The sequence below is a fragment of the Girardinichthys multiradiatus genome, chromosome 7 (assembly GCF_021462225.1).
Source record: "Girardinichthys multiradiatus isolate DD_20200921_A chromosome 7, DD_fGirMul_XY1, whole genome shotgun sequence".
Taxonomy (NCBI): Eukaryota; Metazoa; Chordata; class Actinopteri; order Cyprinodontiformes; family Goodeidae; genus Girardinichthys; species Girardinichthys multiradiatus.
Genome location: NC_061800.1, coordinates 23,221,699 through 23,249,615, shown reverse-complemented (window position 1 = coordinate 23,249,615; position 27,917 = coordinate 23,221,699). Strand labels below are relative to the sequence as shown.

At 42.0% G+C, this 27,917-nt stretch overlaps 1 protein-coding gene across 7 annotated transcripts in view; it reads right to left on the bottom strand.

Annotated features, from left to right (window-relative positions):
• The window catches only part of si:ch211-214p13.3 (nectin-1), a 61,042-nt gene that overhangs the window by 23,523 nt on the left and 9,602 nt on the right, over nucleotides 1-27,917 (bottom strand). For 2 of the 7 annotated variants that reach the window (XM_047370104.1, XM_047370105.1), the window contains exons 4-9: nucleotides 27,116-27,214; nucleotides 25,829-25,925; nucleotides 9,990-10,141; nucleotides 2,770-2,881; nucleotides 2,568-2,689; nucleotides 1,650-2,272 (exon numbers count right to left, since the gene is read on the bottom strand). In XM_047370104.1, coding sequence (XP_047226060.1) covers nucleotides 2,572-2,689; nucleotides 2,770-2,881; nucleotides 9,990-10,141; nucleotides 25,829-25,925; nucleotides 27,116-27,214 — 578 coding nt within the window. In that variant the 3' untranslated portion in view covers nucleotides 1,650-2,272; nucleotides 2,568-2,571. Of the gene's footprint in view, nucleotides 1-1,649; nucleotides 2,273-2,567; nucleotides 2,690-2,769; nucleotides 2,882-5,296; nucleotides 5,405-9,989; nucleotides 10,142-23,794; nucleotides 24,211-25,828; nucleotides 25,926-27,115; nucleotides 27,215-27,917 lie in introns of those variants that run through there. The other 5 variants (XR_007038949.1, XM_047370107.1, XM_047370109.1 and 2 more) reach the window with 5 other exon arrangements.

Below are 27,917 nucleotides of genomic sequence, written 5' to 3'. Positions count from 1 at the left end.
GACTCTGATCCCCCGCATCTCTGAACTTCTGCTCGAACTGCAGGGTTTGCAGCGTCGCTTTAGTGAGGAGACATCAACTCTACAGAAGAAAACTGCGGTTAAGTGAGCCGACAGTCAGAAATACGTGGTCACCCCAGCCGACACCAGCTCTCTCTTAAAGATTAGCGTCGCGCATACAATGTGCATTACGGTAATGGAGCAGAAAGGACGCCGATCCTGGCAACGGTTGAGAAAATAAGAGGAAAACAGAAAAGTAACCTACAGAACATTTATATTAATTACATTTTTACAACTTTCACATTCATGTTTTATGTAGAAGAATAAATATTTTATATTTTACTGTACAGTTTTGGAGAAATATCTTGTCAAAATACCTCAAAATGCTTAACCAGCATATGCTTTTGCCTAACTGAGGAATTTATTTCTCCAAAACCATGAGAGGTGACAACACAATCTATTCAGATTATATTAGAGGGTCATCTATATTATAACCAGAATTGGTATTTCATAATTTCATTGTAGGTTTCTGGAGAAATACACAACTATCCCAAGTGTTGTATAAAACAGAGTCCATGTCGGACAGATGGCATCCCATAATCCTGTGTGTTGTCCTCAACACCAGTGATACTTCCTTCCTCTCCTGTGCAGTTCCCTCACCACACTGTCATGCTGAGACACAGAGTGCTTTCCACCGTGGCCCTGTAGACATCTGTAAGCAGCTGAGGAGATGAAGAAGAGCTGTTGTTGTACCTTCTTCAACAGGCGAGGGGTGTTTCCAGTCCAGGAGAGGTCAGAGGAGATCTGGATACTCTTGCACTTTAAGCTGTCCAGACCACTTCCCACAGGACCTCATCAACCTCACCAAAAAGAAGCGTTTGTGGTACTTTGTTGAGGTAGTTGTGTATTTCTCCAGAAACCTACAATGAAATTATGAAATACTAATTCTGGTTATAATATAGATGACCCTCTAATATAATCTGAAGAGATTGTGTTGTCACCTCTCTTGGTTTTGGAGAAATAAATTCCTGAAAGTGGGACAAAAGCATATGCTGGTTAAGCATTTTGAGGTATTTTGACAAGATATTTCTCCAAAACTGTACAGTAAAATATTTAATATTTATTCTTTTACATAAAGCATGAATGTGAAAGTTGTAAAAATGTAATTAATATAAATGTTCTGTAGGTTACTTTTCTCTTATTTTCTCAACCGTTGCCAGGATTGCCGTCCTTTCTGCTCCATTACCGTAATGCGCCTTGTATGCCCGACGCTAATCTTTAAGAGAGAGCTGGTGTCGGCTGACGTCACCGCGTATTTCTGACTGTTGGCTCACTTAACCGCAGTTTTCTTCTGTACAGTTGATGTCTCCTCACTGAAGCGACGCTGCAAGCCCTGCGAGACTCGTAGCCAAAGATTTTTGACATGCGCAAATAAAAGTTCATGTTTTGCAAATAACTTGTTTCTCTTCGTGAGAAAACAATTTGTAATTTTAATCAAAAAACGTTTTATCAAACAAATTTTTTTTCTCCCCAAAATAAAATATTACATTTAAAAAAAAAATAATCGTTACAACTCTGAAAGTCTTGATCACAACTTAATATTTTTTGATTGAGATTAGTTTTTTTTGATTGAATATTCCAAAAGTTTTGACCACAATTTATGTTTTTGATTGAGATTAGGTTTTTTTGATTGAGATTAGTTTTTTGTTTGATTGAATAATATTGAGACAAATTTACCTCCATATCAATTGAGGTAAAAACAAATGAAAAACTGTAGTTAGCACAAATTAGTGCTTACACACACTAAACACTCATTGGAAACAAATGCGTTAGTAGGAAAACAGCTACATAATTCACTACAGTTTAGCCAATTTCCTTCCTGAATAAACCACCATTCTTCACAGTTAAACCCACATCCTTCACACACCAACGTATGGAAAGGGCCTTACAAAATTGTCCTCTTCTAAGGTGGGCCAGATATTGTGCTTGTTTTAGAATCAGAATCAGAAAAGCATTATTGCCAAGTACGTTTTTGGACATACAAGGAATTTGTTTTGGCGTACAACAAAGTGAAATGTTATTCCACAGGAGGCAATAAAGTCCTACATTCAGCATCAGCACTATTTGGCGTTAATTGTCAATTAATTGTCAAGCATCTGGCATCTTACCTGGTAAATAATCAGGGACTGATTTAACACAAAACATCCTACATGGCAATGGTGAAAACCCAACATGAACTCCAGAAGTGTTGCTTGAACCTCTGTCAAAGATGGTCCTAAAACAGACAATTCAAACATCTAGTTAGCCTAAACCTAAACCTGCAGAGACTTATGGGAAATGAAAGAAAAGGTGGACCATATTGAAAAACAGAGCTGTTGCATTACACACAACATAAAATGAAAGAACAAAAAATATAAACAATTACCAAGTTTTGAAATGACTGTGAAGACACCGATATTTTTATAAATAGATCATAATTACACATGCATTTAAAAAATATTTTAAAACACATATTTAGCTGTGGATGAAAGAAAAAACAGAAGGGAATGCATTGTGATACAATTACTTACAGGTCTATACTTCAGCGTTTTGTTGCCTTGATGTCCCTCCTTCCCTATGGTCTGGCACATCTTCACCAGCAAGTTCTGCTGGTGAAGATGTTGGTACCTGTTCTCTTTCAAACACTAAAAGTCTGACAAGAAAAAACAAGACAAAACATGAGCTGGATGCGTCTCTAGCAGCTTCAGCCTGCATAGCTGTTGCAGCTTGTACCTCGGGAGTTTCAGAACTCCATGTTTGTACAGAGCGACCGCAGCAACAATGGCCATAATAGCCACAATGGCCAGAAGAAGAGAAAAAGCGATCCAACCATCTTTGCAGCTTCCTGTTATGACACAAAACACAGGGGCAACAATTTGATTAAAAACAAAAATCTGGATTATGATGGACAAACCATTGGCACCTTTAGTAATTTTCCATAATATCACCTATTATTTACATAAATAACACAGAGCTTAACATGCAGCATCTGTAAGTACTTGCAAATAATTGTCTGTCTGGCACCCACAGATCCAAAGACTTGAAACAAAAGCAAAGAAGTGATTTACAAGAGGATTTGCCATGTTCTGCCTGAATTACAATACTGTGGATGGACTGGGTGATAGCTTTGGTTTGCCAACTATGATTCCTCATGGTTGCAGTCTGCCGATAATTGTTATGTAAGAAGAATGGATTGCTACGTGTTTTCAAACAAACTCTAAGAGAGTAAATATTCTAGTGAATATTGTAGTATTACAAGAACAGCCTGATTGTAAAAGCATTCCAGTGCAATAAAGGCACATTAGCAGGTATGAACTAGTCAGAAATCTGGCTTACTCATAAAATTCCTGCTCCTTTAAAAACAGCCTATATTTTGTTAAAGGATTTGATTAAAACAGGTTAAATGACAGGCTGATCTATTTTTGCTAAATAGCCAGATAACATTAGGGCTCTGACACGTTTGATCTGATGATGTATTTCCTTCTCTTGATCTTTAAATGAATATTTTTGTAGGAAGCGGTCTGTCAAAGCTCAATCCTTCACTGAAGTTACCTCTACATCTCTTGGTTTTCAATATTTTTGAATTCACTGGCTTGAGATAGTGAACGCATGATATGCTATGCAAAGCAACAGAGGTTGGGACCTGGATCCAGGCTGGTTGCTAACAGATACCTCGGTGTTTGTGTAAAAGGACCCCTGATAAACCAGTTTACCTAGAAGGCATTCAATTACATCTCTTCTTTTCCAAACTAAAAATGGCTCTGGGGATCTCAAATAAGAAAATAAAGAGAAAACATATCTTCCCTGTGTAGACTGTGTGTGGCTTTGTTGTGGAGGCTGTGGACTTTAGTTTAGCTTTCAGTGGGTTTGGACCCTGTTTTTTTTTCCTCTTTTTTAAACATTTTTGGCTATGCTATTTTTCCTTTGATTATTTTGCCTCCAGTGTTGCATTGTGGTTAACTTTAGTAGGAGTTTTATTTGTCAAACCCACTCCTACATCCCATCCGTCCCTTTAATCTCTGCTTCCTGACCACACTTGCCTGCGTCTGTCCTTGCTCCTTCAAGTTATCTGATTTGGTCTAATGCCACGTTTCCTCTGGCTCTAGTTAGGCGACGTGGCTCTGCTCCACCTGGTCTGGTTGTGTTTTTACTGACCAACTGAGAGCTGGAGTTATGGCTTGAAGCCCCGCCTCCATCCAAGTATAGTGCGCTGTTCCGCTATTAATGTTACTGTGTGACATTGTCACATTAAAGTAATCTGCTTGAAACGATAAAAAATAAATAGAAAATAATGAACAAAATACAAATTATGTTTGTATTATTGTATATGCAAGAATGTCTTTTATATATAAGACATTCTTATAAATTCTAATATACAAGAATATATGTATATATATATATATATATATATTTTTATATATATATATATATATATATATATAAGGGGGGTGTGGCAGGAGAAGTGGAGAGGACAGACGCTGCTGCTTGGATTGGTGACGCTCCAAAGTTGGCCTGAAGAAATAAAAATTTTGGGCTTTATGATGTTTTTGTTTCAGCCATGGCAATAACGACAACTTTAAAGCGCAAAACTGCAGAGTTTTGATCACGGTTAGTTTTAGGTTGGATGTTGGGAATTCATGCTCTGCAAATTCAGCAAGGTTTTCCTCCTCTTTGATCTGATGTTGGCAATCTGATTAAAGGCTGCTGCTCTCTGCATGCTCCCTCCACCTGCTGACGCTGGTTTGATTTAGGTGTGGTTTATGTGTGTTCAGCTGGTTTAGGATGTTATTAAATACAGTGCCCTGCCTGGGTGTAATTCAGAAAGCTGATGTGTCCTTTTTCTTTTCTTTCAGCCTTTAGGCATGGTTTAGGTTAGGTATTATTTAGTCAACTCAGAGGTAAGAACGATACAGTCAGAGTTACTTGCAGCAAGGGTAGCCCACTTTGCAGTGCAACTACAAAGTTTTGACACCCTATCTCTTTATTTATATACACAATTCAACAGACAGTTCAGACAGGGTGTATGTGTGTGAGACAGAAAGGAGGCTGGTTCTCACGGAGATAACAATAATTCACACACACGGAGGAAGGCATAGTGCAGGTGCCTTGCAACACAAAGTTTTTACATGAGTGATAAGTTTTTGCACCCATCCAACAGTTTATGATTTATAAATAGTAAAATTATATGTAGATTTGACCGACTCTGGCCATTGTGGTCCTTAATATTATTGTAGTTGCTCTTGAGTTTGATTAACTTTTCCATGCACTACGTCTTCGAAAACCTTCTCATTTCTCCTGGTCCCAGGGCCAATCAGCGAACACCAGCCTGTTCACTTCACATGTATTCACTACTCAGTCCTGGTCGTACCTGCTCAGGAGCAGAGAACATAAAAGTAGGTACCGGTACAGAAAAAAACAGTAATGGAAATGCTCACAAAGCGGGCTGAGTGGAGTGAAGCCAGGCTAAACAGAACCAGTGGAAAAGGGCAAAAATCTTGTATTTTACTCTTGTTTGTTTAAAGGTAACTTTTACCATCCTCTGCAAATTTCACAACTGTAAATTAAAAGTTAAAACAGTGCTTCATTTAGGCCCTTTATACAGAATTAAAAGTACTTATGGGGTACACATTTTGTAATGCTACAAACTTAAACGTATTATATTGGCATTTCATGTGATCAACACAAATTAGTGCATAAATATAAATTGAAAGAAAAAAAAAGTTTTCAGATTTATTATTTACAAAAAAGAATTAGAAAATGTTGGCCTGCATTTAAATACTAGTCCAATCACCTGTCTCAGAAGTTACACAGTTAGTATATGACAACAAATTGTACTTAGCCTCCATCATCTAAAACACTGTAGGAGCAAGTTTTGCAGCCACTAAAGAAGCATGACTTTTGGGTTAAGCCTCTATCAGCTTTGCATAAACTGAAACATGTGACCTATTTGTCAATGTAAAGTAGTTCAGGCAGATTGGATGGAGAGTTGTGACAGTTTTTAAGAATTACCGCAGACTCCTATTTTAATTTAGAGCGGAACTTTGACTGGGCCATTCTAACAAAAGAATATACTTTAAACCATACTCTTTGAAGCTCTGGCTGTGTGTTTGGGGTCGCGGTCCTGCTGCAAGGCAAGCCTCTGTCCCATTCTCAAATCTTATAGTTTTCTTCCAGTATTGTGGTGTGTTTTGCTCCATCACTGTTCCTATCAACCATTACCAGTTTCCCTGTGTCTGTTGAAGAGAGCCGCTCCCATATCAATGTTGCAACATCGGGATGTGCAGTGTCATGTTTTCGCCACTCAGTGTTGTAAAAATTGGAGAAAAAATTATTATTTTGGTCTCATTTGACAGGAGTACCTGTGTCCAGCATTTTTGCTGGGTTTCTTTCAACAATGACTTTGGTCATGCCCTCCCTGGTTGTCAGTTTAGGTGGATGACCATATTTTGGTAGGTTTGTTGTTGGGCCACTCTCTTTCCATTTTTGGACGACGGATCGAACTGTCCTCTGTGATATTTTGAAAGTTTGGGAAATAGTTTTATAATCTGCCGTGTTCCTTTGTCTCTATGAAGTTTGTTGTTCACTAAGGTTCTCTAAAAGACTTTGAGGTCTTCACAGGACAGCTGGATTTTCTCTGAGATCAAGTTACATACAGGTGGACTTTATTTTTAATTATGTGACCTCTGAAGGCAAGTGGTTACAATGTATTTTATTTGGGGGCATCTGAGTAGTAGGTGATGAATACAAATATCTACTAATTTGTGTTCATTTATCACATAAAATCTCCATAAAGTACAGCAAAGTTTGTGGCTGTAACTTCACAAAATGAATGGCTTCTAGTCAAGATGCTGTTAGTGCTAGTTAATTTTCTTCCATTTTCCAAGTCCATCCAAAGCTTTATCCATACCCACACAGTCCATAAACTGCTGGTTTGATCTCCATCTATACTCAGCGTGCATCCTTTTTTTTTTAGAATAGTGCCTGCTTTAGTTAGATGACAAGTTTGTTGGATCTGAATAGTTGATTGCCCGAGGGACTATTTGTTTAATTTTGTTTTATATAAAAAAGACAGTGTTTTTGTTTATTTTGTGCAAGAGTGATTATCTGTCAACTAAGGTTAATGTTCCAAACCATTTGGCAGAACAGTTGATAACAGTGACATTTTGTGTGGTCTTGGTAATAATAATTTATTTTTAATGACAATTCACTAATTGTAAATATTAGGTGCTGTTAGCCCAATAATCACACTCCCAGAGTGCATCTCTGATATTTATTCATAAGAAATTACACTGGGAACAAAGGGAACACTCAATTAACACGTCCTAGATCTGAATGAATGAAATATTCTCATTGAATACTTTGTTCTGTAGAAAGTTGAATGTGCTGACAACAAAATCACACAAAAATCATCAATGGAAATCAAATTTATTAACCAATGGAGGCCTGGATTTGGAGTCACACACAAAATTAAAGTGGAAAAAACACACTACAGGCTGATCCAACTTTGATGTAATGTCCTTAAAACAAGTCAAAATGAGGCTCAGTATTGTGTGTGACCTCCATGTGTCTGTATGACCTCCCTACAACGCCTGGTCATGCTCCTGATGAGACGACGGATGGTCTCCTGAGGGATCTCCTCCCAGACCTGGACTAAAGCATCCACCAACTCCTGGACACTCTGTGGTGCAACGTGACGTTGGTGGATGGAGCGAGACATGATGTCCCAGACGGGCCAGTCCATAGCTTCAATGTCTTTATCTTAAGGGAAATGCTGACACACTCCAGCCACATGAGGTCTAGCATTGTCCTGCATTAGGAGGAACCCAGGGCCAACCGTACCAGCATATGGTCTCACAAGGAGTCTGAGGATCTCATCTCGGTACCTAATGGCGGTCATGCTACCTCTGGTGAACCTGCTTTCATCTGTGAAGAGCACAGGGCGCCAGTGGTGAATTTGCCAATCCTGGTATTCTCTGGCAAATGCCAAGCGTCCTGCACGGTGTTGGGCTGTGAGCACAACCCCCATTTGTGGACGTCGGGCCCTCATACCATCCTCATGGAGTCGGTTTCTAACCGTTTGTGCAGACACATGCACATTTGTGGCCTGCTGGAGGTCATTTTGCAGGGCTCTGGCAGTGCTCCTGTTCCTCCTTGCACAAAGGTGGAGGTAGCGGTCCTGCAGCTGGGTTGTTGTCCTCCTACGGCCTCCTCCACGTCTCCTGGTGTACTGGCCTGTCTCCTGGTAGCGCCTCCAGGCTCTGGACACTACGCTGACAGACACAGCAAACCTTCTTGCCACAGCTCGCATTGATGTGCCATCCTGGATGAGCTGCACCACCTGAGCCACTTGTGTGGGTTGTAGAGTCCGTCTCATGTTACCACGAGTGTGAAAGCACCACCAACATTCAAAAGTGACCAAAACATCAGCCAGAAAGCATCAGTACTGAGAAGTGGTCTGTGGTCCCCACCTGCAGAACCACTCCTTTATTGAGTGTGTCTTGATAATCACCAAAGATTTCCCCCTGTTGTCTATTCCATTTGAACAACAACATGTGAAATTGATTGTCAATCAGTGTTGCTTCCTAAGTGGACAGTTTGATTTCACAGAAGTTTGATTTACTTGGATGTATATTGTGTTGTTTAAGTGTTCTCTTTATTTTTTTGAGCAGTGTAGTTTTGGTTAGAATTTATGACTTCTGAATTATGATATTTAATTGTATTCTGATAAGTATTTATGATCGAAAATAATAATCATAAATACTTACACACTGTTTGCTCCTTGCTGTCCTGCAAGGGAGTGCCTCAAAACTCCCCTGATTATCCAATAATCCCCACCTGGTGCAACCTGCTGTTTTCACGCTGACTGCACGCCCAATCCTGCTCAACGCCCCACACTCGATGTTCCCATAATACCAGTTGTGAAGATCGCACAAACTGAACTTGTGGTCAGGGACTCCATCCTGGGCTTCCTGCCTGCTTGTCTATTGTCAGCAGGACCACCAACCTTCGGATGTCTCGGTGAAAATCTGTGGACTGCTGGTCCCTTTGAATGCTGGAGACAGGATGCTTAAATGTCGGAATCACCTCAGAGAAGCTTGAAACGACTCTGACATTCACATGTGGTGTGCCAGTTACAAAGAGATTAGGTGCAGCAAGCTGGCTCCAGGACCTCCCAAATTTGTTAACCTGATGTACTGCACGGTGTATTCCTGGCTGCACCATGGCATCAATGGGGCGCTTATTTGCAAGATTAGCGGCAAATTAAAGCGTCGTCTGAAGCTTGCTGAAGCAGTCTCTAGAATATCTTCTTCACAATTCGAACAGGTGCTTCACCCAAGCCTTCCTGATAAGGGGAGTCAGCTTCCTGGGTTGTGGTTGTAACAACTGCCAAGTTCAACTGCCAGTCAGTCCCATTCTGAGCTGAAGTCTCCTCCACTGCAGACCTGTCAGAAACTGATACAATCCCTCCAGAACAGGTTTGGCACCTACAAAACGGTCCCCGGATGAGATCAAATCTTTTTAGGATGCCCTCGAATTGCTGTGAATCTCTGATAAGCCATCAGAAATTTTCAGCCGACATGGTGTTGGCCAGTCATGTCTCATGGTTAAATCCCATATAATTAAGTCTTAACTAGGTTTACAAAACTGAATGAAGAGGATTAGTTTCACAAAAACCTCTTATTCTTTCAAAAGACAGTTTATTATGTATATTTACTCAGGACAATAAAGAGAAAATACACCAAGTGTTGTCATATATATGTCAGTTGAGAAAATACAGAAAATCTACAGAGGTTGAGGAAAAAAAAATTAATTTGTTAAAAGCAAGCTTTAGAAAAATGTCAGTTTATTAATACCATTTTCGCACCTTATAATGCTTGGTTCAAAATGCACAGGAAATATGAAAAAAAAAGCATAAAAAGCATATTTAACACATTTCAGAGGGAAATCCTCACCTCGGTGTTGAACATAGAGTGTGCTTTCCTTGCTTCCATATCTGTTAATCGCCTTACACTGGTAGGAGCCAGTTGTCAGATCAGAGGTCTTGCTTTTAAACGTCAGCGTTGCCCCCTCTGCTGTGACGGATGGAAGCAGAGGGTTGTCTGACCTGGAAAAAACCAAGCATGCTCAGGACAAAGTTTAACCACCCAATGACTTAATTACTGTTTGAACACATGGCAGCTCACAGTCAGCCTTTTAATAGGCGACACAATAGAGCCAGCTAAAACTGTATGACTAGGTTTTTTGAGTTTAAAAAAAATCCCAGAAAAAAAAATCAGCAATGACCATTTTCACAATATAAATCGTACATTTATCAGCAGACGCTAACTGGGTAGGTTTCTTGATTCACATAAACAAATGATAGCCACAAAATTTGGATAAGCATTCACGTGAGACTAAGGGCAGTTAAACGTGAAAACATCAAAAGATTATCTTGCGCTCCCTCTAATGAGGACTGACAGCAAACATAGCTGATAGTATGAGAAGCTTCACTGCTGTCTTCACAGACATTAAATGGGACATACGCAAAATTCACTTTTTTAGTCTTTAAATACATTTTGCTGTGTATTTGGAGTCTCTAGGAGTGCAGAAAAGTTAAATTTAGTCTCTACATGCTGCCTAGATATCTTTATATTCTGTTTGGGCCATTTTTTTCAGTCCGTTCAGTTTTCTTTATCATCTGTTGCGTTTTTCCAACTGTTAGGTTGCAGTATTTGCTGCTGAACAGCTAAACAAAGTCATGTAGTTCTGGCTGATCAATTTTGTGTATCCGCCATATTTATTTCTCGCTGTAATTTTCTCAACTGACATATGTATTTCTCGCTGTAGTCCAAGCTCAAGTATGCCGACGCTGTAAGAGAATAAGTTTGGTTTGGTTGTTGGGCGTATTAACCCACACAATTCATTACACTGTTCCCCAGTTCCAGAACCTCTTCAAAGTGCCTGGTTAAATTTTATTTGTCATGGAAATGTTCCCACATCGGTGGGCAAATTCCTATTTCCTCCACTTCAAGGACGAGTGCCTTCTGCAACCTCCACCAGAATCAAGGATTTGCTGAAACACTTAATCTGATTAAGCGGTCAGTTCCTTCTGCAAATAACGCTAAGATGACATCAAACTTTATTTTATACATGAATTTATTGTGTGTTTATGACGTCCTAGCCATTGTTCTGATAGCAGCAGCATGATGCCTTCTGCTTATGTTAATGCTGTGTGCTGCTTTTAGCTCCTTGAGGACAGAACTGTACTACGTTTTGAATATTATTATTACAGTAACAGTTGTCCATTGTTTTTGCCGTAACTGTCTTGTTTCTGGGGCACTAGATAATTGTAACTACAAAAAGGGCCGAATAGGTCAATATGTAGGGCTCTTTGACCTGTAGGGGGGTTGTGAAGTGCCTCGGCAGCATTTTAAGAGACGGAGCCAAAGTGAGTTGCTCTTAGACACACCTCAGAACAGAAGTAAAAGAGGAGCCTGTGGAGCTACAACAACAAGGAGTTCAGACCAAAGCATAGCAGTTCCACTTTATATAGACCACAACTGAATGATTTAAGTGTGAAAAAGAAGGATTTAAAAGCATAATATGTCCCCTTTAGGTATGCCAAATACAAGCAAAACTGTCTCGCAGTTTTGTTTTCTGTTTTTTTACCGTTTCCTGTCCGGCAGCAGAGTGCTCATTGTTGTCTGAGTGCCAAGAAAAAGCCCAACAGATTTACTTTCACAATTGGAGCATTACAGCTAACGCTTTAAAGCTCTGCTTGATATTTTTTAAAATAAATTTTATTAGAAACTGCTTTGGCATTATTTCAGTTGTTACGGACACTGAGACAGAAATAAAAAGGAAAAAAAAAAGAAGCATGAAAGAGAGAAAGAGTGGGCAAAAAGGAAAAGGGGAGAGAAGAACAGAATGGAGGAAAGAAGGAAGGATGAAGAGAATACAAGATAACCCCCTGCTTGTTTCTACACCTGCAGAAACGTTCATATTAACCACTTTTTTGTAACAGCTCTTGTGTATACAAGGTTTCTCCATAATAATATGCAATAGTGAGTGTGTGAGGAGCCACAGGAGGAGCCACCTGCCCCCCAGGACCCAGGACAGATACGGAGGTGATCCGAGCCACAGACACCCAAAGGGCCCCCAGAGCACAGGAACCCCAGGAGAACCACTGCCGGGAATACTTCAACCCCCCCAGAGAAGTGCAGGGGAGAGTCCCAGGGGAACCACCCAGCAGCCACAGAGCAGAAGCCCCAGGGAGCTGCAGCAATGTGCCCACATGCCCTGGCGGCAGCCGTCTATGCCCGAGCAGATCCAACCATGGAGCCAGAGACCCAAGACACTGTCGAGCACCGGCTCACAACGGAGCCCCCGACCCACACCAAGATGGGACAAACTCACTCAGCAAGAGGTCCACGGCCAGGGGCCGGCACTCGGGGCCATCGTCCCCTACCACACCCCCGCAACCACACATACACACCACATCACTGCCACTGCAACGATAGGGTAATAAAGAGGGTAATAATAACAAGAAGGAGGGTAATAAAATACCCTCCCTCTTGATGCCATTGACCACGCTCACACCCAAGGCCCTACATGTGAATGCCATGAAAATGCTATAAATGAGTGTCTAAGCTGTACAATAAAATTGCGGCACAGACTGCCATGGGTCGGACCGCAGAGATGGAAAACCCTTGCAGCACGCCAATGATGCACCTGCACCCTAAGGCCCGACATGAGTGGTAGTGTGATGGAGTAGGTGGAGGGAGGTGTCCTGGGATGGGGAGGGAAGGACTGGGGGGTAAAATGCTCTCCCAGGGAGCCAGCTCCCCGGGTGACCCCAATAGGCACCCCCGTTCGCTGAGTTAAAACAAAGGACGGAGGCATAGGCATATCCATCGGGCGACAGGCTAAGGACAGGGACCAGACCCCAAGAACCAACCGAAAACCGACACCAACACCCCTAGCTCCCCCAGTCCGCCCGGCCGCCCAAGCCATGGAGACCCCTCCGACCCCCCTCCCCCAGACAAAACCGGGACCTGAGCACCTGCAATGAGAGGGTATCCATAACTATCCCATAAATATGTTGGGCATCATGTCAGTTTTTGCTGCTCAGTCCTGCACAGACCAGGAAACCTTGTCACCCCAGAACCAGGATTCTGGTAACCGGAAAGTATGCATCTTGGAAAGTATGTCCTGGAGTTGTAAAGCGCTTTATGCTACAATTAGTCATCCACCTATTCTTACACACATTCACACACTGACAGTGGTAGTCTACATTGTAGACACAGCTGCTTTGGGGCAGACTGACAGACGTAAGACTGCCATACAATTTGTCCTCATAGTGGCAACCACGGGAAAGCATTGGGTTGTTTTAAATTCTAGATTAGATTAGAGTCATAGATCAAGATTTTATCCCTCTCAGTCCACAAGGTACTGAAGATCCTAATTGGGCAAATCAAAAGCTGACAGACCATCCTCAACTGACTCAAAGATTTGGCAAAGTGTGAAGTAGTTACCAGGGTTTCTACACAGTTCTAATTATTAAATTTAAAAACTTTTAGACTGAAATTTCTATTTTTTTCCTACAATTTTTGTAACATTCTGGGCCTTTGTTTATAAAATATTGCTGTGGACATTCTTTAATAGCATCCAGGTCCAATTATCTACAGGTCTCAGAGTGATAAAACTACATAATTACATACTAAAAGTGGGTTCCAATTTCTGGAGTCTGGCATAGGGCTATTTTTCTGCTTTTTCAACATCTGAACCTTGATCGCATTTACTTCAAAATCTATGACTCAAATCACATCAGATATGAAGCATCCTTGACCAAATATTCTTCAAAGCAGTTTGTGGACCTTTTTTACCTTTATTGAGCCCAGTAGTAATAATTTAAATATATTATCAGCAACAGATGAAAATTATTTTAAGTGGATCAGGCAATGGTCTTGAAAGCTATTGCAGGTTTGAATACCAATCTGTCTAATGACATGTACAACATAGATGCAGTGTTCCTAAAAAAATATGCTCATACTCTTATCCAGCCTTTGACCCACATTATAAATCTCTCTGTTAAAACTGGAACATTTCCAGATGTTTGGAAAAAAGCACTAGTTAAACCCATCTTTAAGTCCAGGAATACCGTAGATGTCAGTAACTATCAACCAATACGTGTAGTTCTGGTTATGTCAAAATTATTAGAAAAAATAGTTTTAGAACAACTAACTCAATATTTAGAAACACATCAATATGTACACCCTAAACCACGGGTGTCAAAATCCAGTCCTCGAGGGCCGGTGTCCTGCAGCTTTTAGATGTGTCCTTGGTCCAACACACCTGAATCAAATGCTGAATTACATCCTCAGTATGCAGTCAAGTTCTCCAGAGTCCTGCTAATGACCTGCTATTTGATTCAGGTGTGTTTCAACAAAGACATATCTAAATGTTGTAGGACACTGGAGTTTGACACCCCACTATGGTCTCTGACAAAATCCTTCTACTGAATCAGCCATCAGTGCATTATTGGCAAATATTGTGCAGTTGTTTGAGAAAGGAAACATCATGGGTGCAGTATTCCTGGGCTTAAAAAGGGCATTTTATACCATAAACCAGTCTTCTTATTTCAATATTGTCATCTTTTAATGTCACATCAGGCACCATCATGGTTCGAGTCATCTTTGCAGGGCCGAGAACAATGTGTAGTTATTGATCATGTAAAATCTGCCCCATGTAGAATTAAAACCGGAATCCCTCAGGGAACCACGCTGGGGCCTATTCTCTTCAGCCTGTATGTGAATGAATTGCCTGAAGTGCGTCCTGAAGTCAGCCTTCAGATGTACGCTGATGACACTGTGGTTTATGTGCCTGGTAAAACCCCTTCAGCTATCAGCAGCACATTGACCAAAAATCTGGAGAAAGTGTCCGATTGGTTAAACAAATCCTCAATAATAATAAACTTAAAGAAAACCAATCTATGTGTTTCTCTATAAAAAGAATTCGGAAAACAATCGATTTGAACATCAAAATGAATGGAGAATTCATTGAACAGGTAGAAAAAGAGGAGTAATATTAGATTCTCAGTTAAATTTTAAAGATCACATTAAAAGCAATGTAAGAACAATGAAGGCTAGTGTGAACTAGAGGCTGACATTTTTTCGGGAGTCCCACGGGTCACAGGATTCCCACGGGATTCCCGGGGGACGGGAGACAGCATCAGTAAAGATCATGTGATTGGGACGGTACAGGATAAAACATGAACGGGAGCAGACAGGAGCGGGAGCTAACCAATAGGAGGGAAAACAAACTAGGATCAATTGTCTTTGGAAATGTAAAACTGAGACTTTGTTATAAACTTTAAGAAAAAAAAAAACTTGGATTGACGGCGCCATTGTGTAGTTTTTTTCCCAAGAAGTCTATACTCTAATGCGAGTCAAACAAACTACACGACCCACAAGCCAACAGTGCTTCTGATCGATGTTTTCCACCTGCGTTCAGGATGGAGGGAGCAAACGCAGGTGGAGAACTGGACGTGGTAAAATTGGATTTGTAACGTAAAGTCAGAAATAAGGACTTATCTATTAAACTCATAGAGCTGACAGGAAAGTCGCAAATATTACCGAACTTCAGGAGAGTTGAATGCAGCGGTGTTAACACGCAGTCTGCTGCTTGTAAAACGTGTTTAGTCGTAATCAAATTCACCAGTGATTAAGGGACACTTGAAAGGCAGATTCTGGATTAAATCAGCCCTGCATCTCTTCATTCATCAAACCAAATGTACCATCATGTGTCAAGTCTCATCTGACCAACAAAACTGCTCCATGTGCGCTAAAGGTTTAAGAAATAAGGTACGGAGCCCGCGAAGGGACATGGAGGAATTATTTTTTCTTTTGCGTCCCCATGCAATACTTTTGTGTTCGGCATTTTGGAACAGCAGCACAGATGATAAACTGCTCATAAAACAAACACTGATATGTCATTGATATGGTTTATTTGTCATATGCAGGTTAACATGCAGTAAACAATGCGACGAAATGCTTAGGATAAGAAGAACCGTTCAAATTACGATAAAAACAATAACACTAATGGCGTACAAAAAAAAGTACACATCATGCAGCAGTAATAAGGAAATAAAGTGTAACAGATGTGGTTTCGTGCAGTATTATGGACCAGAGTTCAGTAGTTTGACAGCTTGTGGATAAAAACGGTCTTTTAGTCTGATTTGAAGATAATTTTATTTAAGGCAGATTTCAAAATAAAACTCAATAAATCTCAAAACGGGTGTAGTGTTTGTTCCATTTTTGCAGTTATCTGGTTTGGAAACTATTCCACAAAGTATTGCGAAATAATGCAAAGACTATTGCGTGAGAACGCAAAAAGTATTGCGTGGAAACGCAAAGAAAAAAATTCCCCATGTCCCCTTGTGGACAGGCTTCATCAAGGGAAGATATTAAATAATATATTAAATATTAAATAAATATGTTGTGAAATAGAAAAAAATTGAATGTACCATTAAATGTACAATTTAATACATCATTAAATATTAAGTGTACCACTAATTACATCGTGTCGTCTTTAAAATTATACTTAGTTATTCAGTGGCACATTTAATTCCATAATAGTCCATTTAATGATATAATGGTACATTTATTGTTTCTAATGATGTATTAAATAAATAAATGGTACCTTTAATTTAATGGCACATTTAATGTTACATTTCTTTCATGTTACATTTACTTCACTTATGGGACATTCACAACATTTATTTGTTTTATGATGATTTTATTGTATTAATTTTGTCCAGTTTGACCCTCCATACTTGATGCCTGTATAGGAGGTCATGTCAGAATATGAATCAGGTGTTCTGGAGCAGACACACATCTAAAACCTGCAGGGAAGGGGTCCCTGAGGACCAGGGCTGTGAAACATTGAGGTACAGTTTCTAAATTGTGAAGGTAATGCCTTTTTGTCCTTTTGTTCAACAAGTACAGTTCTCTTGCTAGGTGCAATTTTCTTTAATTTCAGCAACTTGAAACATAAAAGTAATGTCATTGTTCAAAGGAAACAATCACTTAATAAATGAGTAAAATACAACTATGTACATTTTGTTTATTCAACTAAGATAGACATGGTCTTTTTCCTTGTTTGATATTTTATTATTTCTTCATTATTATTCTTTTTACTTTAACTGGCCTTTACTACAGCTAGAAACAGGGACTTAACTGGTCCTTCAAAGAAATTGCCAAAAGACTAAATGAAGAAAACAAAAATGGGAGTGGGAGTCGTTCTAAATGGGAGCGGGATGGGAGTGGGAGTCAATTTACCAGGAGTGGGACGGTACAGGATTTTTTTCGTTATCCTGGCCTGGGATTGGGATGGGACAAGACATTTTTCTGTGGGAGCGGGATGGGACAGGAGAGAAAATCCACTCCCATGTCACCCTCTAGTGTGAACTGTTTCAGAATGATCAGGAGCTGTCTGACATTGGAACGTGCTCATGTCTTTTTGAATACAATGATCCTGTCACATCCACCGTACTGCACTGCTGTTGGGTCTCAGACCAGTCAAACTACCTTTAAGCAAGCCTATTTAAAATGCTTTATAATCAGGCCTTAAAAATTTTTGATAAAAGGCTTAATCGATTTCATCACTGTTACATTTTAAGTAAATATAAATTCTTAAATTTTGCAAATTTTGTTGATTTCAGCTGTATAAAGTTGATTTTTAAATGTTTAATTAGACTTGCACCTGAGCCACTTCGTAAATTTGTTAACAGACTGGAAACCTCCAGATCAATGAGAGCTGCTACATGTAGAAATTGTAAAAGTTCCATTTTGTAAAACATCTTTTGCTAAAAGTGTATTTTCTGTGAAAGTAACCAACCTGTGGAATGGTCTTCCCGCTAATATTAAGACTTTGACTAGATTGTCCCCTTTCAAAAAACAAACAAAATCCTGACTCATACAGCAGCAGCAGTGTGGCCATGTCATGTGAAATGCATAACTGTGTATATGAGGCGTGCATTTGGTTGATCTTGAGTGGATGTGTTAATTTTATTACAATGATTTTATAAGTGCCAACTGGTTTCTGAACATTTCTGATTGCATTTATTGTATTTGCTTTTACTTTTTTATTTATTTTAACAGTTAAAAGCCCTTCAAGAAATAGGGATTGCGAATTTGCCATGGCTATAAGCACTATGATTCAGGCATCAGATTATTTTGTATATAATGATCTTTGTTTATTGTTTCTGTCCCTGCCAAAAAACAAAAACAAAAAACAAAACACAAACCAGACATTCAGTGCACTGAACTCCCAGTTTTAGGCTGTTTGACGAAGTTTGTCCTCAACAACTCTCCCTTTGACATGATTTTCATGCCAACTTGGGTTCCTTTCACATAATATCTTAGTACCGTACCACACAATGTTTCAGGGCACTGCATAAATCCCACACAAATCTGCCAGTGCCTGACATTTGTTGAAACACGGGAAGTAGAGTTTTTTTTCCCCCAGCTACACACCCACAGCATGTCAATATACCGTATAAAAGTTTTCGCATCAGTATCAGTAAATGGGAGGAACAGATAGGAGGCAGACAGGCCAGAGGAGGCCTGACAATTTGTTTCTTTGAGCACATTCAGTTCATTTCAGCAGTAACAACTTTAATGTCTGTTACATCACACTGAGTAGCAGTAATTTGCTAGCCTAGTTGTGAAAGACAGTCTGGAGCTTAAAATAAACACCGTCCTTTGAGGTCAACACAAACTTCAGTCTGAGGCTGTTTGTGAGGATTATATGTACCCTCAATGGGTACAGAACTGTACTTAGATCAAAGCAGAAAACCAATACCAGGCTCTAGGTGATGGGTCAGACAAAGAGTGGTTCAAGAATCCCTCATGAAGAAAAAAATATCAAGGCATGTGACGTCGCCCGGTACGGCGGAGCCGGGGTCCCACCCTGGAGCAAGGCCTGGGGTCGGGACTCGTCGGAGAGCGCCTGGTGGCCGGGTTGCTCCTCGCGGGACCCGGCCGGGCCAAGCCCGAACGAGAGACGCGAGGCCATCCCCCAGTGGGCCCACCACCTGCAGGGGGAACCGTGAGGGACCGGTGCAAAGAGGATTGGGTGACGGACGAAGGTGGAGACTTCAGCGGCCCGATCCCCGGATGCTTAGGCTGGCTCTAGGGACGTGGAATGTCACCTCGCTGGGGGGGAAGGAGCCTGAGCTTTTGCGGGAGGTTGAGAGATATCGACTAGAAATAGTCAGGCTCACCTCCACGCACAGCGTGGGCTGTGGAACCCATTTCCTTGAGAGGGGTTGGACTCTCTTCTACTCTGGAGTGGCCCACGGGGAGAAGCGGCGGGCTGGTGTGGGTCTGCTTGTTGCCCCCCAGCTCAGCCGTCTCGTGTTGGGGTTTACCCCAGTGGATGAGAGGGTCGTATCCCTGCGCCTTCGGGTTGGGGAGAGGTCTCTGACTATCATTTCAGCCTACGGGCCGAGTGGCAGTGCGGAGTACCCGGCCTTCTTGGCGTCCCTGTCGGGGGAGCTGGATAGTGCCCCTCTGGGGACTCCATTATTCTGCTGGGGACTTCAACGCCCACGTGGGGAACGACAGTGACACCTGGAGAGGCGTGATCGGGAGGAATGGCCTCCCCAATCTGAATCCGAGTGGTGTTTTGTTATTGGACTTCTGTGCTAGTCACGGATTGTCCATAACGAACACCATGTTCAAACATAAGGGTGTCCATCAGTGGACTTGGCACCAGGACACCCTAGGCAGGAGGTCGATGATCGACTTTGTTGTCGTATCATCAGATCTTCGGCCGCATGTTTTGGACACTCGGGTGAAGAGAGGGGCTGAGCTGTCCACTGATCATCACCTGGTGGTGAGTTGGATCCGCTGGAGGAAGAGAAAGCCAGTCAGACTTGGCAGGCCCAAGCGCATAGTGAGGGTCTGCTGGGAACGTCTGGCGGAGCCCTCGGCCAGGGATGTATTCAACTCCCACCTCCGGGAGAGATCCCGGGGGATGTTGGAGACATAGAGTCCGAGTGGACCATGTTCTCCGCATCTATTGTCGATGCTGCTGCCCGTAGCTGTGGCCGTAAGGTCTGCGGTGCTTGTCGCGGCGGCAATCCCAGAACCCGGTGGTGGACACCGGCAGTAAGGGATGCTGTTAAGCTGAAGAAGGAGTCCTATCGGCTGTGGTTGGCTTGTGGGACTCCTGAGGCGTCTGACGGGTACCGTGAGGCCAAGCGTGCTGCGGCCCGGGCTGTGGCAGAGGCAAAAACACGGGCCTGGGAGGAGTTCGGTGAGGCCATGGAGAAGGACTACCGGTTGGCCTCGAAGCGATTCTGGCAAACCGTCCGTCGCCTCAGGAGGGGGAAGCAGTGCTTCGCCAACACTGTTTATAGTGGGGGCGGGAGACTGCTGACCTCGACTGAGGACATTATCGGGTGGTGGAAGGAGTACTTCGAGGATCTCCTCAATCCTGCCATCACGCATTCCGTGGTGGAAACAGAGGCTGGGGACTCGGAGTCGGACTCTTTCATCACCCAGGCTGAAGTCACCGAGGTGGTTAAAAAGCTCCGCGGTGGCAGGGCTTCGGGGGTAGATGAGATCCGCCCTGAGTACCTCAAGTCTCTGGATGTTGTAGGGCAGTCATGGTTGACACGTCTCTTCAACATTGCGTGGCGGTCGGGGACAGTGCCTCTGGACTGGCAGACTGGGGTGGTGGTCCCCCTTCATAAGAAGGGGGACCGGAGGGTGTGTTCCAACTACAGGGGGACAACACTCCTCAGCCTCCCTGGTAAGGCCTACGCCAGGGTATTGGAGAGGAGAGTCCACCCGATAGTCGAACCTCGGCTTCAGGAGGAGCAGTGTGGTTTTTGTCCCGGCCGTGGAACACTGGACCAGCTCTATACCCTCAACAGGGTACTCGAGGTTTCATGGGAGTTTGCCGAACCGGTCCACATGTGTTTTGTGGACCTGGAGAAAGCATTCGACTGTGTCCCTTGTGACCAGTGGATTTCATCGCTTCTTTTTGCAGATGACGTGGTCCTGCTGGCCCCCTCTAGCCAAGACCTACAGCATGCGCTGTGGCGGTTCGCAGCCGAGTGTGAAGCGGCTGGGATGAGGATCAGCTCCTCCAAGTCCGAGGCCATGGTACTCGACCGGAAAAGGGTGGCTTGTCCTCTTCAGGTTGGAGGGGAGTTCCTGCCTCAAGTGGAGGAGTTTAAGTATCTCGGGGTCTTGTTCACGAGTGAGGGAAGAATGGAGCGGGAGATCGACAGACGGATCGGTGCGGCTGCCACAGTAATGGGAGCGCTGTGCCGGTCCGTTGTGGTGAAGAGAGAGCTGAGCCGAAAAACAAAGCTCTCAATTTACTGGTCGGTCTACGTTCCTACCCTCACTTATGGCCATGAACTTTGGGTCATGACCGAAAGAACGAGATCCCGGATACGAGCGGCTGAAATGAGCTTCCTTCGTAGGGTGGCCGGACACTCCCTTAGAGATAGGGTGAGGAGCTCGGCCATCCGGGAGGGGCTCGGAGTAGAGCCGCTGCTCCTCCACATCGAGAGGAGCCAGTTGAGGTGGCTCGGGCATCTATACCGGATGCCTCCTAGACGCCTTCCTTGGGAGGTGTTCCAGGCACGTCCCACCGGGAGGAGGCCCAGGGGACTGCCCAGGACACGCTGGAGGGACTATGTCTCTCGGCTGGCCTGGGAACGCCTTGGGCTCCCCCTGGAGGAACTGCAGAGAGGGATGTCTGGGCGTCTCTGTTGAGTCTGCTGCCCCCGCGACCCGGTCCCGGATAAAGCGGAAGACGACGAAGGACGAAGAAAACCAATACCACATATCCATTTAAACATCATCTGCGTTTAGACGTGGAAGGCAGCACCTAACTCCACCCTGTGGAAAAGATGCCTTAGAAAATAGAAATATAATTGCATAGCTTCCCATCAGTTCAGAAGGAGAAGCTTCAATACTCAAAGTATTATTTTTTTAACAATCATTAAAAATAATGCATGCCATAGTGTGTCACAACCTAAGCCAGTTTATGTTGAAATATTAGCAAAAATATGTTGCCTAACCATCTAAAATTCATCCTCAATCACTCTTTAGATATTGGCTTGTTGGACGTTGTCCCCTTCCATAGAGAAATACTTTACTCACTACTCTAAGTCATTTAAAATTACTTGCGAAAATGCATTGGGAAACTATTCCTTATATTTGGGCAGCTACTGTCCCACCACCAAGGTCAAAAAAAGACACTCAATTCCTGAGTAGGTGTGGGTGTAGCACCTTTAAACAAAGCCTACAGGCAGTGCAGGCTGTTCATTTGTGCTGACATGGAATGAAAAGAGGCATTAGCCCTCTGGTGTTTATTTTGGTGTGGCCTAAACCTATTTAATTTCCAACTGAGATAGAGGAAGGCTTAGGTAATATAATACTTGGATTCAACAATGGAACAAGTTAAGACTGCGGCACCATATTTTGCCTAACAATAATTACGATAAAGTGTTTAGGGAGTAAATGTTTGAAACGGCTGCAGGTCCTGCAGTGCAGGTGTTCTAGCTTTGATTACCACCTACATATCTGTAAACATCTATAATGTTAACCACACTTAAAACAAAAAGAGTAGGTGGCAGGGAGACAGCAGTTCGTTACATCTCACATAGAAATACCCTTTACCCTAAAAACCTTAGCAAAACCAGCAGTTGCCTTTGGTTTCATTACTCCATCTGCACTGGATTCACCAACTGAACTTTAGCCATTTTAGTAAAAGTAATTTCTGTTCCAGTTTCATAATTCTCTCTGCATGTGCAAGACCCTCAGAATCCTATGTGTGTTAGTTTACCTCATTGTTTCTGAACCCACAAACAGGAGCAAACATGTTAAAGCAAGTTTGAAGCTACTTTACGAGAGATACTGCATCTGCCCTCTTTAATTAGACACATATTAGTATGGACAAGTCTGGAGAGGGTGCAAAAATGTAAAAAGAAATGAATGAACATGAACTCACATTTTCTGCCACCCCCAGAGGGAAGAAAATTATAAAAACGTTATATCATCCCTGCTATTGTAGTGGAGTTTTCTTATCAAAGTGGGAGAGAAATTAACTCATTAAAAGAGAAAATCCGGACTTTGTCTTAAGTTACTTATAAGTTTTATTCAAAGGCATTCAGTGTTTGAAGACCCTGTCTCTGAGGTTAGTCAGTTAAGCAGAGCCCCGATCAACATTTACACACAGTATTTAAAGAGTATGTGGGTGTTACCTCAACTTCAAAGAGTCTGTGTTTCATGGCCCTAGACCCTCCTCGGGTCAGCAATAAGATATCTACAAAGAGACCATCTGCTCTTCCTGAGACACAACCCTCCAGGATGTGTTTTAACCATTAAACTTCTGATAATGGTTTTACAGACCAACTCCTCTAGGGTAACAAAACACAGAGGTCAGAGGGGAGAGAGGTAAGGGACGTTCAGAGCATTAAAACGAATTTTCCACAACACTATATAAGCCGATTTATGAGAACACTTCTGGGTCTCAAACTAGGGTTTTAAACAGATACACACACACATTAGGCACAATGGCTTAGACTAATAAAAGTTGAGCTATACTGTGCAGAAGAATGAGAAAATAACATTACAGTGAGCATTTTGTCTTTTAGCTCTTGATTCCAGTAGCTGAACACCTTGAAGCTGCTAGATTTGAACGTATTTCTTTCTTTCTATGTCACTTTTAGTTGAATTAAACAACATACTTATTTCAATTTTCACACATAGTAAAGCTTTATTCTGGTTTCATTAATTTGACATAAAAACTCAAAAACACACGTCTATCATTCAGCAGCTTTTATCAATAAGTCCAACAGTGGGAGTGTTTGTGCTGAAAGACATTGCAGAGCAGAGCAGATAATTAACTTTAGATGACTCGTTTCCAGTCGTTCTCGGGAGGTGTTCCAGGCACGTCCCACCGGGAGGAGGCCCAGGGGACGGCCCAGGACACGCTGGAGGGACTATGTCTCTCGGCTGGCCAGGGAACGCCTTGGGCTCCCCCCGGAGGAGCTGGAGGAGGTTTCTGGGGAGAGGGACGTCTGGGCATCTCTGCTGAGTCTGCTGCCCCCACGACCTGGTCCCGGATAAAGCGGAAGACGACAACGACGATGAGTCGTTCCCACACCTCTCGCACCACAAAAGAACAGTGGAACTGATGTGTTACCCACACTATCGATTCAATTTACAACTAAGTCAGCTAAACAAAGGTATATCAAAGGTATATTGAAAGCACAATACAACATCAACACTGAAATAATGATTTTTCTGTTTGCTAGTACTGCTTTATTATATTTTTCTAACATATACTATACATATGCTTAACTTTTTTTCATTTCTGTTGTCTATTTTGATTCTAGAAGAGGATCTCACAACGCAACACTTGTTAATTCAAGGCTCAGCTCAACAGCTGCAACAACACTACCTTAAGGGTTGAAAAAAACGTCTTGTAGAAACAGCAGATAAATGTAAACTGCCCTCTTCTTGCAAAAGACTGAATCTGCACCACTATAATCACCTAATTTATTATAGTTTTTATGTGGGTAAAACAAATGCCCTCAGTCTGTGTTGATAGCTCTGCAGATCCCTTCAATAACCACAGTGTCGAGTGTAACAGATGTTTTTATGCTGACTTTTGTTTATGCTGACTTTTGTTTAAAAGAAAGTATATTATTGATGATTATCACTATAAACATGTTTGTAAAAGTTTAAATACTAAGAAGGTGATAAAGACAAATACGACATTTGTAAAACACCATTTTGATTCATTTGTTGAGACTTTCAGTACATTTCAGCCAGGCCTGATTACTGTGTGCACTGCAGAATTACAAAATCACTTAAATAGACCCTGTCTGACAGCATGAAGTAGAATAAAATATCTAAAAAAGCAACACATCATGCTCCGAACTTAAGAAATTTAGGATCGGACTAGTAAACAAACTCACTGAAAATCACTGAAAAATGAAAACCCCATTTCTTAGGCAAAAGTTATAAGGAACAGCGGTAAACCTTCCCAGAAGTGGCTGATCTAGCTAAATAATTCCAAGAGCACATTGATACCTCATTGAGGTCACAGAAAAAGCAGAAAAACATTTGAAGCACTGCAGGCCCTCGCCTTCCTCGGTTAGGGTGAGTGTTCATGATTCAGCAAACTAAAAGTGGAACTTTTTTGTGAAGTGTGCATCCAGTTACATCTGGTGTAAAACGACTTGAGGAACTAACATAATGATGAATTCTGCTCTCTCCGGTAGAAAAACCCTGAAGGAGAAGGTCAAACCGTCAATTCATGACTTAAACGCAAGTGAGCTTGGGTTATGCAGCAGGACAACAAGGCAAAGAACACCAGCAAGTCTACGTCTGAATCACACAGCACATAAATATAATGACGTTTTTGGAGTTGCCTAGTCCAAGTTATGACTTAAATTCCGGTGACGTTCCTTTTAGCAAGCCTTCAATGCTCAGAAACCCTCAGGTTTTGTATGATATTAAAATATGTAAAATATCAGAGTGTGGCACAAAAAGCAAAAGCAGAAGAGATCTGTAAAGAGCGGGAATACTTTTTCCCAGCACTGTACTGCACATAGCAGATAGAATAACCAAATATGCATTCGACTCTTGCCAAAGCCTTGTTTTAACTTGTTTGAATGATAACCAAACAGTTCCTCTGGGGTGAATCATAAAAAGGGGTCTTTACCCAAAGCTGCCTTAGGGTTAATAAATAGAGCTGTTATTTAAATCTACTGTACCTGTGCCAGGTAATGTCTGCCTTTGGGTTTGCATCAGCCTCACATGTAACCTGGTCCTTCATTGGTCCTTCTGTAATGTTCACCTCCAGAGGTGGATCTGTAAGCCCAAGAGAACCAAGTTATTGCCGTGATCAGTTTTTTAACAGTGGCACACTGACAATGATCTCTGTTCAATAAAGCTTTCCTCAAAGTCCTCAAAACAGATTAAAAAGCATTTAATATCAGACACATTCTGCATAGCTGCGGTTTGACAACCTGCATCCCTTTCACCTGAAGCTTGCTACTGTACACACTGAATATCGCATGTTAAACCACAGTAGTTTCATTGAAAAGTAAAATAAATATTAAGTCACGTCCTACACTATCTAAATTAATGGAAGGTTGAGTGTAAGGAGAAAGCCTGGCAGAAAAAGGTCAATAGGTAACAGGGACAACTAGAGTTTAAGGAGGATTGAGAGCTCTTGGGAGGTCAACCTTGTTTCCTTATCAACACTCCAGGCGTATCCAGGGTGTTGGCCTCATCCAGCCCATTCCTCGTGCTAAGCCACTCCTGAACATGTGAGATAATGTCAGAAGCAACTTGGCTGGGCTACGAATTATTCAAAGGCATTACAGCGTTTGAAGACTCTGTCACTGAGCTTAGTCAGTGAAGCAGAGCCCAGAGCAGAATTTACAGACAGTATTTAAACAGTTTGTGGGTGTTACCTCAACTTAAAAGAGTTTTAGAAATATGGTCCCCAGACCCTCCCCGGGTTCCTCTAGGGTAACAAAACACAGAAGTCAGAGGGGAGAGAGGTAAGGGAAGTTCAGAGCATTAAAAAGAATTTTCCACAACACCCTATAGTACCACCGCTTGGTTCAATGACCATGGTGTTACTGTGCTTAATTTTCCAGAAAGCTGGCTTGACCTAGACTCCACATAATCTATGGGGTATTGCCAAGATGAAGATGAGAGACACCAGACCAATCAATGCAGATGAGCTAAAGCCCACTTTTAAAGCAACCTGAGCTTCCTTTACACCTCAGTGGCACTACTGTTTGATCACCTGCATGTCAAGCTGCACTGATGCCGTAATTCATTGAAAAGGATTTCAAATTTTCTAAAAGCATAACTGAAATCAATCAACTTTTTAATAACTGTGTTTTCAAGTCATGCACCTGCACATGCATGTCATGAAATACTATGCAGTGTTTGCTGAGACAGTCATGTTACCAGACAGTTTTGCCAAAATCCTGCAAACATGCAAACCCAGCACAGATGGACGTTGTATAAGTGCTAGCAGGTACCTGCCTTTTTTTCTCCTGTTTTTATGTCCCTCTGGTTGGTCCCTGATGCATTCATATAAAGTCTGCAGGAAATACCACAGCCTTCCCATCTACAACAGACTAGCATGTTTGCCAGTGGGAGGAAAAACAGAGTCAAAGCAATGCAAGGTTAACATCAACGTTAACAGACAATAACAAGACATGTCTAAAAACTACTATGTATTACATTCTGATTAAAGCATATCCTAAAATTTATGATATGTCTTATTTTTTTAAAAACCTTTTAATAGTGGGATTGAAGCAACCTGTGAGCTAGGTATCATTTAGATCAGCCTAGCTGCTCAATATAATTTATTTAATTTCATTCCCATTCAGTTGTTCACCACAGATACAACAGAAGTAGCTGGGAGTTCATGGACAAGGAATTCACCTTATTCACCTCAACGTCCACTCCAATGCCTTAAACGTGACCCAAGCTATTGCCTTGACATCTCAGGGTCCAGCCACCCAACCCCAGATATACAGACCCCTGTATAGTGTCTTTTGTTTAGTGACGCATCTCAACACAACAGACAGAACTCTTTTTCACAGTCTGCAGATGTTGTTTCAAAAAGGAAAGACAAGAAAGAAGAGAAAGCGCATTATTTTACTCCAGGCATGGAGTAAAAGAATCTGGGATGAATGAAAAAACCCCTGCGAGAACAACATCTGAAACAGCTTCACTCAAAAACAACCACATACACCATAGCATCAGGTGTAAGACAAAAGTGTGCAACTTCACTTAAAACATGTTCCTATTTAAGCAGAAGACTGCATATTACAG